Source organism: Amblyomma americanum, chromosome 1 (genome assembly GCF_052857255.1).
Source record: "Amblyomma americanum isolate KBUSLIRL-KWMA chromosome 1, ASM5285725v1, whole genome shotgun sequence".
NCBI lineage: Eukaryota > Metazoa > Arthropoda > Arachnida > Ixodida > Ixodidae > Amblyomma > Amblyomma americanum.
In genome coordinates this window covers 501,252,526-501,265,496 of record NC_135497.1, presented here as the reverse complement: position 1 = coordinate 501,265,496, position 12,971 = coordinate 501,252,526, and the positions used below count along the sequence as shown (strand labels likewise).

General features: G+C 44.5%; 1 protein-coding gene across 1 annotated transcript; it reads left to right on the top strand.

Annotated features, from left to right (window-relative positions):
• Positions 1-319: 319 nt before the first annotated feature.
• Positions 320-11,645, top strand: LOC144105739 (uncharacterized). The gene is made up of 6 exons (XM_077638848.1): positions 320-481; positions 1,839-2,022; positions 3,404-3,528; positions 7,666-7,773; positions 10,043-10,217; positions 10,908-11,645. The coding sequence occupies exons 1-6, from the start codon at positions 328-330 to the stop codon at positions 11,404-11,406; spliced, it is 1,245 nt and encodes a 414-aa protein (XP_077494974.1). The 5' UTR covers positions 320-327; the 3' UTR covers positions 11,407-11,645.
• Positions 11,646-12,971: the final 1,326 nt, after the last annotated feature.

The window sequence follows — 12,971 nt, the reverse complement described above, 5'->3', positions numbered from 1 at the left end:
TAACATAATTATACTTGTATTAGCTTCCCACTTAGAGTCATTCACACATTTACCACATTATTGAATATCCGCGACCATATAGTATTAAGCTCCTTGGCTTTCTTCTTTCTCACTCTCTCTCTTGCTCCCGATAGAACGCATTAAACGGCGGTAAACTGTATTCATAGATGGTAGCCATTATTATTATGGCCTTATAAAACAAAATATCAGAAGTCGCATTTGGCCGCCGTGCGAGGCTTAGTAAAAATACATTTAGATTGGCAAAATAAACTAAAAACGTAAGTAAAAGAAGCGCTGAAGAAGAAGAAAAACACAAGACGGGTCGCCATGATTTTGCTGCTTACTTGCGTTGGGACGCTGCTGGCTGCGATTTTCGTTGGTTTGTACCACAAGCCATGGCCTTTCGTCCTGCTGGGCATCTGGCATAGGCAAGCCGAAGACGTCCCTGGACTTCGGCGTCTAACCGCCTATCATGACCCTCGTGAGGATTCACTCATTCGAACACTTTGCATGAGGCCTTTCTAGACGTCGCGGCAATAGATAGGAAAGATTCCTGGACAGTTTACCTCTAACGCCAGTAGGGGTTCTATATCAGAATCGTGTAATAACGGCAGAAACAGGAACCGTTTCTACGAAGTAAACCTTGATGTACGAGGTAGGTAAAAATAGGGGATCTCAAAGTGTTAAGTTGTTTTTTGTGTGTATAGTGCGCGCGCCCAACTGCCGCCAAATGGAGACGGACTTTCACATTTTTTTTGTTTTCGTACCTAGGTCATCAGTCAAAACGAAGTCACTATTTCAGTAAGGAAGGGAGAAAGCAGACCGTCAGACCTCAAGTTTTTCCTCGCTTATGACCCACTTGTGCCGCATAAAAAAAAGACTATGTATAGAAAGGATGGGTGTTTTCAATTTTTTTTATTTCTCGATATGCACAAATGAAATTTTTAAGTATATTAAAAATAATTTTGTGACCACTCAACCAATATTCAACTGTTATATCTTCAGAAAATTGTTTTGTAGTATATGCTTTTCTTGACAATCTTGCTAAATGGCGGCAGAGTTTAGAAAATGTGGCAGAAGGCTTGCTCAACAATCATCGCATTCCTAGCAGAGTGGTAGAGGTCGAAACGTTCTTATAATCTTGATTGCGAGAGGCATACATTTTGATTTTGAATTTTTATGTTGCAGCGTTCGTTGATATATCTAGAGTTAGAAGAAAATTTGGCACAATTAACTTATAATTCAGCATTTTGAAAAAAAAAAGTACTTATCTGCCCTGTGGTCCTATAAAGTAATAATAATAATAATTGGTTTTGGGGGAAAGGAAATGGCGTAGTATCTGTCATATATCGTTGGACACCTGAACCGCGCCGTAAGGGAAGGGATAAAGGAGGGAGTGAAAGAAAAAAGGAAGAAAGAGGTGCCGTAGTGGAGTGCTCCGGAATAACTTCGACAACCTAGGGATCTTTAACGTGCACTGACATCGCACAGCACACGGGCGTCTTAGCGTTTTTCCTTCATAAGAACGCAGCCGGCGCAAGAAAATAAACGGGGTCGACATAAATTAAACTGTTCTGAAGAAACGTCCTCTGCAAGGTGATTATATCTAGGCAGAAAACCGGTAAGGAGAAAAACGCCCGTTGTGCGAACGTTTCCCCACAGTGCACAGCCACCGCGGTTCGCGGTACAATTTCTTTTCTACTTCCCCGTCTACATCAGCAGTATTTCAGCAGTGTACTGAGCTTTGTAGGCGTTTAGAAAAGCGAGCAGCAGTGAAGCCTAATTACTCTCACCTGTTGCCAGATTCTGAATAGCGCAACTGCGCTATTACTTTGCAGCACAAGTAGCGGCACCTTTACCACCCACCTTGGACTACGTCCACGAAGCCACCGGGCGAGTCGATTTTCGCAGCTTCGAGAGCGTCACCCAAGCCCTCCGGGTGGTTCACTCTGCGAAGGAAGCCATCCCTGTCGAGTCTCTGACGATCATCGTGCCACTGCTGCTCAGCCTGGTCCTGACGGGGTGCGTGTGAGCCTTCTGACATTTCGCGTGGGGAACGCTATCCGGAGACCGCTTATTGAATTCAACGTAAAAAAATCGGTAACTTTTTTTTGAAGTGCATTACTAATTCGTACAAGCTGTACAATGTCATCACAGGTAAGATTTGAAGGAAGAAAAACAAACATAAGCTTTTGGCGCTTCCTTTCAGTAAAAAAAAAAGAAGCCTATCTTGCTTGTGCTGTCGAAAGAAATATGCGTTAATTTTTAGAGCTGCTGTATATCCTTGCAAGAAGTTTACAGGTGATACACATTTGAGTGCTACACAGTCGCGGTGCCTCGGGTGGGTGCTCTCCGTGCTAGACAGATTTATGGCGGGCCCGAGAGATGGCGCTTCTGGCGCTAGGTGTGGAATCGGCGGCTTAGTTACGGAGCGAGTCCCTGCACGCACAGCCCCGCGCGGGTATAAGGTGCTGGTGGCAAGTTATACGCTAGAGAGGGTATCACTTTGTTTAAGCTGAGTTACCAATGTTGTTCACAGCTTCAGTTTTCTGCCTCGCATCAGGACTGAAGGTGGTCTCGCGGTGTGGCAGCCTTGGTTGCTGGGATTCCGTAGGCCATACGAGTATCCTCGACAGTAATAAGAAGAACCGGCCGGATGCAGGCATGTGTATGGTGGGCCACATAGCAACGAGAACGTTGGATGCAAAAGCGATGCTGAACTGGTGATACTGAACAGCTGCCCCGAGTTTCGCAATTTAGGCATATACCTATAGCGTTGTTCTTAAAATCTCATTAAAGCGTTAATTCTCTAAACACGGTGCTGTTCTCTAACGTTGGCAAAATTCCCCCAAGCAGCTGGAGCTTTCAATTATTTTCTTCTTACTTACAGATCGCTTTAAATTGCAAGAAACTAGAAAGCCTCAAACCTTAATCATATCTAATAGATACCCTTTACCCTGTTTTTTGAGCTCTGTATTACGAACGTCTTCCAGTAGAGATTTTTGCAAGCACTCCATACATGAGTGCTCTATGTCCAGCTTGAATGGTCAACATTAAGAAGTTTGGGGGTCCCATGGAAAGAAGATGAACGCAAGAATGCTTCGCTTTAAAACTAAGATTACTTGCACATGTGATTCACTTCAGTGGAATTTGGTTTTCGACTTCTCCTTGCCTATATAAGAGGCATAGCAAGGATTCTTAATTGCCGTCCAGTTATATTTGAAAATTCCCTTATATAGAAACAAATCAAATGTAAGGCATAAGACATCAGAAAGTTTAGCATACCACTAAATCTTCACCATGTAAGGTGCAAGGTTTTAGTAAATTACAAGATGTAGATAAAACCTTTAGAGTGTCCGTAATTCCCACATCGCGTCTCAAAAAAGTGTGGTCGACATCGCAGGTGGTGGTGGTACAAAAGACGCCAGTCGTCATCAACCACGCCAGCGGATTCCCGCACATCCTGCAGAAGCAACTCGTCCCTGCACACACTTCAGGAATCTGATGAAGCAAAACACCGGCGCCCGGGTAAAGCTATACTTTAGGATTTCGCACAGCTAAGGCGTGCAGTCAGCACGAAGAAAAATAGTGCCACAAGTGAAGTACGGCTGGAAGGGGGGGGGGTCACAATTCGCGAAAATTCAATACAACAGGGACACCCACAACGAGTTTAGCAGGAGAGTTCTAACTTCTTTGGCATGGGGTAGCGGCCCTATGGTTGGCAGCCATCTTTTAAGAGAAAAATTTTGCTTCACACGTTATTAGTGAAGTGTGATATAGAACTGTGATATAGCATTTCTGGGGATAGGATTTCAATGACGTCCTTATGCTGCTGTACGCTTATGCCTTTTCATATCAGACAAGCCAGTTTAGCGTGAATAAACCGTCAGCGATAGCCCAAAACTGGTTCAGCAAGTCGACACCGCTGCTTTTGACAAGATGACAAGTTGTGAACTTGTGTGCAGTCGCTCGCTGCCGGATAAACTATTGTCTACTTCCCTACCCTACCTCCCTACGCCCAGTTACACTTTCTCATGCTCTCCCACTGACCATTCTACGTACCTGCTGCACATGTGCAGAAACAAAAAGAAATCAGCTAAGTAGCACCCAATCATTAGCAGCAGAGCACGGAAGAGGGGCGGACTAATTTCGTTGACCTTTTCTTTGCGAGGCTGCGCTCTAGATAGAAGATTCTACCGGCTACGGTATGGCTATGGCATTAGTCAATACTGCCGATTTGTTGCTCTAATTTACGACGAATAAAAGAAGAGCGACGTCTTAGCTGGTGCCGTTCAGTGTAAGCCATATGGCTGGCACTGACATGCAGGACAAATTGCGTAAACACTTTATCAGTACGAAATGACCGGCGGCGCAAACAAGGACACTAACAAGAAAGAGACACCACATGCTCACACTACCAACTGTTTATCGCGCGGAAAGGTGGCTTGTTTAAACATTCAGCTCAAGCATGTAACATCGCGTTATCGCTCCAAACCCAGCACGTGGAAAAAACACATCAACATCAGGAAAACGAACAAGAAAATTTAACCCCTGCAGAAAAAAAAGTAACAGATTCTGATAAAAGGAATTAAAAAACTTAAAGGAGGGGGCCATCTTTTAGAAAAAACAGCGTCACACAATCGTAGCTATAGCAGAGTCCTACATGAGACGCAAAAGTGGTCAGACACTAAAAAACCAATAACAAATAACAATCTTAGCGAAAGCAGAGTAAACAAATGAAGCAAAAGCTGTCAGAAACCGAAAAACTGCAAACACTATAAAGATAAACTCAATAAGTTCAAGTTCAAGTTCGTCTTTATTTACATCAGGAAGATGTAGGTAGGCCCTGACAGAAAAGTGATAAAAATTCACTTGAAGGAGTCCGGGCCCCTTCTACAAGGCAAAATACTACGAAAGCAACAGAGCTTGGTTAACAATGACGAGGTAGAAAAAAAAAGTTAAGAGGCGCTGCGAGCATATATTGTTAAAAGACAAAGAAAATAACTTATACGCCCAAAACAAGAACACTAAAGCTTTTGTACGCTTTTTATAATATGACAAACTGATTGATAGAATCAAGTACACGTATTAAAAAAAAATGCTTGCGTATGTCAGCACATTTATCAAAAGGGACTGAAAGTCACGGCTCTAAAGCGACAAGAATGTCACGTGGGCTACTTTTTTCCACAGATATTCCTCTACTCAGCAGCTTATTTAATACATGTGGAACTGCAAAGCGTAACATAGAACGTCCGTATTCTGTACGACAGAAGGGAACGCACCAGAATGACTGATTTCGAAATGCATATGTTGGAATAGTGGCTTTCAGGCAGGATAGTTCTAGGAACGTATACTGGTGGTAGCGTATACACTTTTTATATCTCAGTGCTAAATGATATTCATATAGGTCATGAGCTGGTGTAATGTGAAAGCGCGTGAAAAATTCTGTGTGCGCACGGTAATCGACGTTTGCTATGTGCCGGACTGCTTTCTTTTGGAACATGAATATTTTATTTATGTTGGCCTGCGTTGTATTGCCCCATACTAAGAAACAGTAATTTAAATGAAGGAGGAACAGCGTGTTAAATTAGTATTTTTATAGACGTCGGAAGAAAATACCGAAATTTTGCTTGCATTCCTACACATTTCGTGAGGCGACATAGAACTATACTAACGTGAGCGTCCCAGACCATGCTCTTACTGAAAAATACTCCAAGTGTTTTGGCCGTATCTACAATATCTATAATAGAATTCCCAATGGGAAACTGATGCTCTGCCATGATCGCCCTATTTCTCGCTTGGAAAACAACTGCTTTTGTCTTTTTCGCGTTTAGTACCAGGGAGTTTGCTTCGCTCCAGTGTTTGAGGGCATCCAACGCGCTGTTAATGGTTGGGACTAGAAATTCGAGACTATTACCTTTAAAGAACATGCTAGTGTCATCTGCGTAAATTACATATTGAGGCTTATTACTTATATTACCAATGTCATTAATGTAAAGAATAAAAAGTAAAGGTCCCAATATACTTCCCTCTGGGACGCCGGTAAAAATTTTCTGAAGAGAAGAGAGTTCATTTACTATGTGCACACAAGGAAAACGATGTTGAAGATATGATTCGATGAGGAGGAGTGGTGTGCCACGTATGCCGTAGAGTTCAAGTTTCTTTAGTAGTTTGTGGTGAATAAGGTGGTCAAAAGCCTATGAAAAGTCAACAAAAATTCCTATGCATATCTCTTTATTTTCAAATGCTTCGAGAATTATTTCTTTTTGTGTTAGAAAAGCTGTTTCAGTGGATCTGCCTTGATCAAATCCGTATTGAGGTGTAGACAGTAACAAAGATTCTAAAAGAAAAAACTCCACAGACGGCCGCTAGAAAAGGAGGGCTGAAGAGTCGCACTGAACATGATGTCACAAAAAACTATCCAGAAATGAAACTTGATTTGTACGGAGGGATATCGAAGAGTCGCTAACACAAATGCTTCCCTTCTTTTTAATCATAAAAGCCTCAATAATTTCAGTTGCCACCTGATCGGGACTCCTGCCCAGAATCTGCAGGGGTTGTTCGTTTTCCTGATGTCAGTGCTTTTTTTCCACGTGCTGGGTTCCGAGCGATAATGCGATATCACATGCTTAAGCTGGATGTTTAAATATGCCACCTTTTCGCGCAATAAACAGTTGGTAGTGTGCGCATGTGGTGTCTCTTTCTAGTTAGTGTCCTTGTTTGCGCCGCCGTTCATTTCGTCACGCACCAGCTCTCCCCTCAGGCTGTTATTCGGAAGTTACTTTATTATTAGTTCGTACTTTCTTGCACAATTTTTCAGACACGATATAGAGCATGGCAAGCCAGCATACATGAAAACGCACTCTTGAAAGCTGTTTTTTTTTACTTGGTTTATGGGGGTTGAACGTCCCAAAACGACTCAGGCTATGAGGAACGCCGTAGTGAAGGGCTCTGGAAATTTCGACCACCTGGGGATCTTTAACGTGCACTGACGTCGCACAGTACACGGGCCTCTAGAATTTCACCTCCATCGAAATTCAACCGCCGCTGCTGGAATCGAACCCTCCTCTTTCGGGTCAGCATCCGAGCGCCATAACCACTGAGCCAATGCGGCGTCTGCTAAGCTTCTTTGAGAGCAGGAGCAAAATCTTGCAGTTTTGGTGTACGATTCTCTTATGCTTCAAAAGGCGCGTAGCAAACACCCTAACTTGTATGTGTTTAGACGCTTATGCACTCTTAATTCAATAATGAAATAATGCAAAGAGGGCATTTGTTTTTGGATGTTTGTTGAAACGTGCAAGTATTACTGTCCTTTGCTCTGTGGTAATGTGGGCCACTCAGGCACAAATCGGATAAGTGATTACACCTTATAGGTTAAAAAATCAGAGAGTGCGCTGTTTCATTGATTTATTTAATAAAGTTTAATAGCCTCTGTTATCACTGGCGATAAGGAAATTTACTTTGCCGTCTTCAAAGTCTTAATTATTATGTTCGCGGCACATTTCTGCCAGTGGTTTGAATTTTTTTTTTCTGCTTCGGGGAACGGTGTTTTCCTACCTAATGGTCGAGCTCAGTGTTATACATTTTTTTTTAACGCTATTGCAGTGAATAAACAGAACAACTTCAACAAAGACGCATGCTGTTCACTGCCGCTCTCATGTCCAGGCGGTCCTACACTGCGAAGTTACAGACTTGGTCGGCGACGCCATTCGGTGCCGATCCCGAGCGTGCAATTCCCGGCGCTCGCGAATTTTGGGCCAGCAGAGAGCACAGGTACGTTGTGTCATCGCTTTGGTCAAAGCACTGACATGTCAGCTCCTCTAAATGCCATTTCACATTTTCTGGGTCGCTGTAATACCGTGTTTCATCATGTATGCAACGCGCTATAGAGTTTACTGACGAGCACAGCATGCCCATTTCATACCACGTGGCAGTGCGTGCTACCACGTAGCACCATTTCCTGCAGAACAGAGCAATACAACTTGTTTTTCGTTGTGCTGTACAATGAGAAATTTGGGAAAGCGAAAGAAACGACAATGCCCAGGTTCAACCTTTGTCAGATGCATAGAGCCTAAGGGTGGGCCTGTGGGTCTAATTTAGAGGCTCGCTATTCATTAACAGTGTTCTAGATTTACTAAAAATCAGAAAAGTTCTCTACAACGCCTACGAATTTCGGTGATGCTACAATAGCCTCTCTGCATGAGCTGGAAGCAATCCCCTTCAATTCATTGCTTTGTCAGCGGCTGCACATACGACATATGGCACGAAAGAGAAGGCTCTCGCAGGCGCTAGTGATTCTGGTTAGCTGATCCCCTATTAAAATCGCGCCTGATTTGCAGGCGCAAGAGCATTTGCACACACATTGGCAGGCTTATCGTGATTGCTGTAGAGGTAGGCAAGTGCCAGACATGTACCGTTCTCAAATTACAAGGTATGGTTTAGTACTTCGCTTCCCGTGATTTATGGGCATGCCTTCGGTTTCAACACAAACACCAGCAAATCGGGCAGTGGTGGTGGTAACTGTATCGGATCTGGTAACCAGGGTCCTGAAGACTGGTAACCATGCTGTGGAAGCCGGTCAGCCGGGTGGCTGATATAAGAGCGCAAGCGCCCAATAAACGCACTGTTACTCTGCACCTCGAGCTCAGCGGTCGTCTGCGTCGCATGCTATCTTGAACGACACATGGTGTCAGAAGTTCTTATCACGCCCATTCCCCGCTTCAACTGAGCCAGCGCAATGGAAGTACTACCGCCCCCTAATCGCCAACTGCTCTCCGAAGCGCCGGCGGAAAAGTGGAAGCAATTCAGGCAGAGGATGGATTTGTACTTCAAGGCAACTTCGCATGTGAACGGTTTCGCGATTTTAATAATAATAATAATAATAATAATAATAATGGTTTTATTTGCGCCTAATGAATACATGGCGCGGGAGACCCGCAGTAAAAGCTGTCACAAGCGACAGCTTGACAAAGCCGGAGGCCCCCCCTATACACTTGACAGCATCATAGGCGCAATGAAACGGCATGTCTCATCCAAAAACAAAATAGAACAAAACACGAAAACATCTGCAATTACAATCACTCACAAGAACTACATAAAATTACACAGAAAATGTGGTAGAATGAAGTTAGAAAGCACTTACAAAAGCAATGAAACATTCATGTGCGATGGCAATGAGTTTAGCGAAAGTAACAGATAAATTAAGCACATTTTGCTTCAAATAAAATTCAGAACAAAGTGAATACAGACAAGCGGTACAGTCAGGGTAAACAACAACGTGACAGAGTAAACAGGAATGGCAAGCGAAGTGTCCTAGTACATGTTGAAATACCGGCGGAGTGTTTTGAACGTCACCTTTTCAAGTTGGATATGTTTATGATTTAAATCATTTAGTAACCGAGGTAGTTTATTCTGTATTGTTTGTAGGCCGTATGTTGTGCGAAACGTCCTTACTTTCCAGAGCTCCGTGTGACGTGTCTGGCGTGTAGTAGTGTTTGGTTGTAACCTGGCTAGACGATGTAGAAATGAACTGTTGCTAGCGTTTTCATTCTTAATTGCCTTGCAAAGGATATAATCAAACAGTTTGGTAACAGGAATTATGTTGTATTTGGGAAATAGATGATACGTATGTGAATAAAACGGCAGATTTTCTATTACTCTTACAAACCTTTTCTGCAACTTGTGAAGCTTCTGCAAATTTCCGTAAGTTGTCGTACACCAAACTAAGTGACAATAATTGAGTCGGGAGGAGAATAAGGTATTATAAAGTAACAGTAAGATTTTTGGTGGTAGTAAATTGCGATTGCGGTATACTAGCCCAATTACTTGTGCTAGCTTAATTAGCATGCTGTCCACGTGGACATCCCATGACATATTCTGCTGAAAGATAACACCTAATGTCTTAATGTCGACGTAATAGTGGAAACGGACCATCGACCACTGATAGCCATTGCCCAGAAGAACCTGCCAGACATGCCTCCTCGCCTGCAGCGTTTCTTTATGTGCCTCATGCCGTTCAACATTTCTCTGCTGTACGTCCTAGGGAGAGACCTTGCTCTGGCCGATGCTCTCTCAAGAATCCGATGCGACAGCGATGAGCCACCTGAAAGCGAACTAGAAAATGTGGCCACCCATGCAACGGCCGGCCTCTCCACTCTCGTCAGCGACACAACAGCCAAGCGGATGGCAAAAGAAACGAGTGAAGACGACGAGCTAAGGCGAGTCACTGAAGCCCTACAAGATGGACATAGCGTTATAGCTCAGCTAGCTCCCTTCGAAGCTCAGCTATCAAGTGTGGAAGGCGTACTGTTGCGTGGATATAGAGTTGTCATTCCGAAGTCCCTAGAAAAGAAATGTTGCAGCGCCTACACGGGGGCCACTTGGGCGTCGGAAAATGCAAAGCAATGGCCAGAGTATTGATGTATTGGCCTGGAATGGCAGCAGAAATAACTGAGAAAGTTTCCAGGTGCCAAACCTGCCACCGTTTCGCTTACAAGCAACCAAGTGAACCCCTAATGCAAAGGCATTGTCCCGCATTACCGCCGGCTAGGGTAGGCGCGGACTTGTTCGAGCATTACGGAACTACCTTGCAGTCTACGATGCCTATTCCAATTACCCTGAAGTAGAGCCGCTTTCTCACACTACTAGCCACTGTGTAATAGAGGAGCTGGCCATGATATTTGCACGTCACGGCATCCCGCTTGAAGTATGCACGGACGGCGGACCACAACTTTCATCGCAGGCATTTCATGCTTTCGCAGAACAGTTTGAATTTGCCCATGTTGTTTCTAGTCCCGGTTTTCCACGCTCAAACGGTTTGGCAGAGAAAGGGATGAACTTGGTGAAATGTTTCCTCAAGAAGGCGCTATATGTGAATGAATACTTTTGGATCGCCTTCTTAATTACAGGACAGCACCACTCGAGGCCGGACAAGCCCCGTGCGAGCTACTCATGGGCAGGAGGTTAAGAGCGAGGCTGCCTGACTTCGCAGACCGTAGGGCACCAGAGGTCAAAAAGCACACCCAAGCCCACCCTCAGAGACGTCCACTAGAAGCACTCGGCGAGCATGACACCGTTAGGCTGCTCGACAAGGGAGGGTGGACCACAAAGGCCCTCGCAGAAAACGCCGTCGCCCCTCGCTCATACATGGTCCGTAAAAAAGACGTGAATCAGCTTCGTCGCAACCGTCAACATCTGCTGCGAACAAACGAAGAGTTCGACCCCTCACTGGAAACCATTCCTGACTGTACGGAAGACAGTGCTAGCGACTGTGCTTCTCTTCCAGGCTTGCGGCACCACAGGAGTCCCTGGGCAACTCGAGCCCCACGTGTGACGATCAAGCCACGGCTGCCCACACGCCTCAAGAGCATCCTGAGCCAGGGCAACATAGTCCTCTGGAAACCATGAATTCCGAGCCGGACGACGCTGGGCTTCGCCGGAGCACCCGGTTAAGGAAAAAGCCCACCCGCCTCGTGTATCAAAAGGACTTTCATCAAATTGCTTGAATCGATCTGCTGTTGTATTGTGCTAGTTTTTTTCTGTTTTTAGAGGGAGAAAGATGTATCGGATCTGGCAACCAGGGCCTTCAAGACTGGCAACCATGCTGTGCAAGCCGGCCAGCCGGGTGGCTGATATAAGAGCGCAAGCGCCCAATAAACGCACTGTTAATCTGCACCTCGAGCTCAGCGGTTGTCTGCGTCGCATGCTATCTTGAACGACACAGCAATGACTTTTATTTTCAAAAGGAATGGTGTGGCGTAGGGTACTGGAATGCTAAGACATTGCTATAGGCTGACAGACACATACACAGGAGATAGCCCTGGACCACAGATGTATGGAGTTCGCACTTTTCTTCCTTAGACAATAGCATCAAATGCGAAACACAGGGGTCTTTTTTATCTGAATGAAGAGGCTTTTACAAATATGATGATTCTGGGTCATTGAGGAAGCGCACGTACTAGGATTGTACAGGCAGCACTTGCTCAATGAGTGGTCGTTAAATTGTGACATATGATGCGCCTGGAGACCTAGAATCTTTAAAACCTCTGACACACTCTACGGCCGCTTCTAAGTCAACCGAGTTGTACTGGGTTCTTGCAGGGCGTGGTGCTTGGCTTCACAGCGCGAAGCGGACTACCAGGAGCCACGTCGTGTCGCAGGCGCGCACCAATCTTATCTATAAATTGCTACCCATTATAACACTTTATGGCTCTCTCCTTTAACTTCCGTTCCGGGGAAAGTGCTGCAGGCTAGGGTATTTTGCATCAAACTAACCTCTCTGTCTTGGGTGTCGTAAACCTTTTTCTGATCACAGTAAAATTGGGTGTGTGAAAAGCTGAACATTGAACTTCATGGCTACTTATGTTGAATAGCCGGCGACTCGAAGGAGTTGGATCAGGTTGAACGCTTCGATGTGTATGTAAACACCTGTGTAAACTGTGAATTTATAGCTTCTTCTTAGCCTGGGCTACAGGCAGCACTGATGCATGTGCTTCAGCCAGTTTTCAGTTTTTTTATGTCGCAACCTGCGGCCCTTATTGCGCCCCAGAGCGAATGTCGTATATAACATTTCTGAAACGAGTGAGCTTGATAACACAGCTTCCACCATACTTTTGTAGGCAATTTTTACCTTCCGTAAACGTCATTTTACCACTACTTTTCTTGCATCATCTCAATATGTATAGAATAGCAAATATGGGATTCCCTGACGTTTCTGGTACTCATCTGCAACCGTTCTAGCATATCTACGAAATTTTTTGTATGTCTATGTATAAATAGCAGCGGGTATTTTTCTTGAAAAGCTTATTAGTTGGCTTCAGGACACACTCAGTTTGGGCGGAAGAAAAAAGCATCTGCATAAACAACAAATGACGAATGGTGCCTGAAAAGATTAAGAGTTTGCGCTGAATACTTTCAATTGCTTTCGTCACTCTTTCGTATCTGTTATTTTCGCTGCAGGCACTGACGATTCG

What these genes read in the sequence shown, in the direction of transcription:
- LOC144105739 (XM_077638848.1), top strand. Translation starts at nt 328, where the DNA reads ATGATTTTGCTGCTTACTTGCGTTGGGACGCTGCTGGCTGCGATTTTC. An exon ending in CTCAGCCTGGTCCTGACGGG is followed by an intron (nt 2,023 to 3,403) that starts GTGCGTGTGAGC and finishes TCGACATCGCAG; the next exon opens with GTGGTGGTGGTACAAAAGAC. An exon ending in TGGGCCAGCAGAGAGCACAG is followed by an intron (nt 7,774 to 10,042) that starts GTACGTTGTGTC and finishes TGTACGTCCTAG; the next exon opens with GGAGAGACCTTGCTCTGGCC.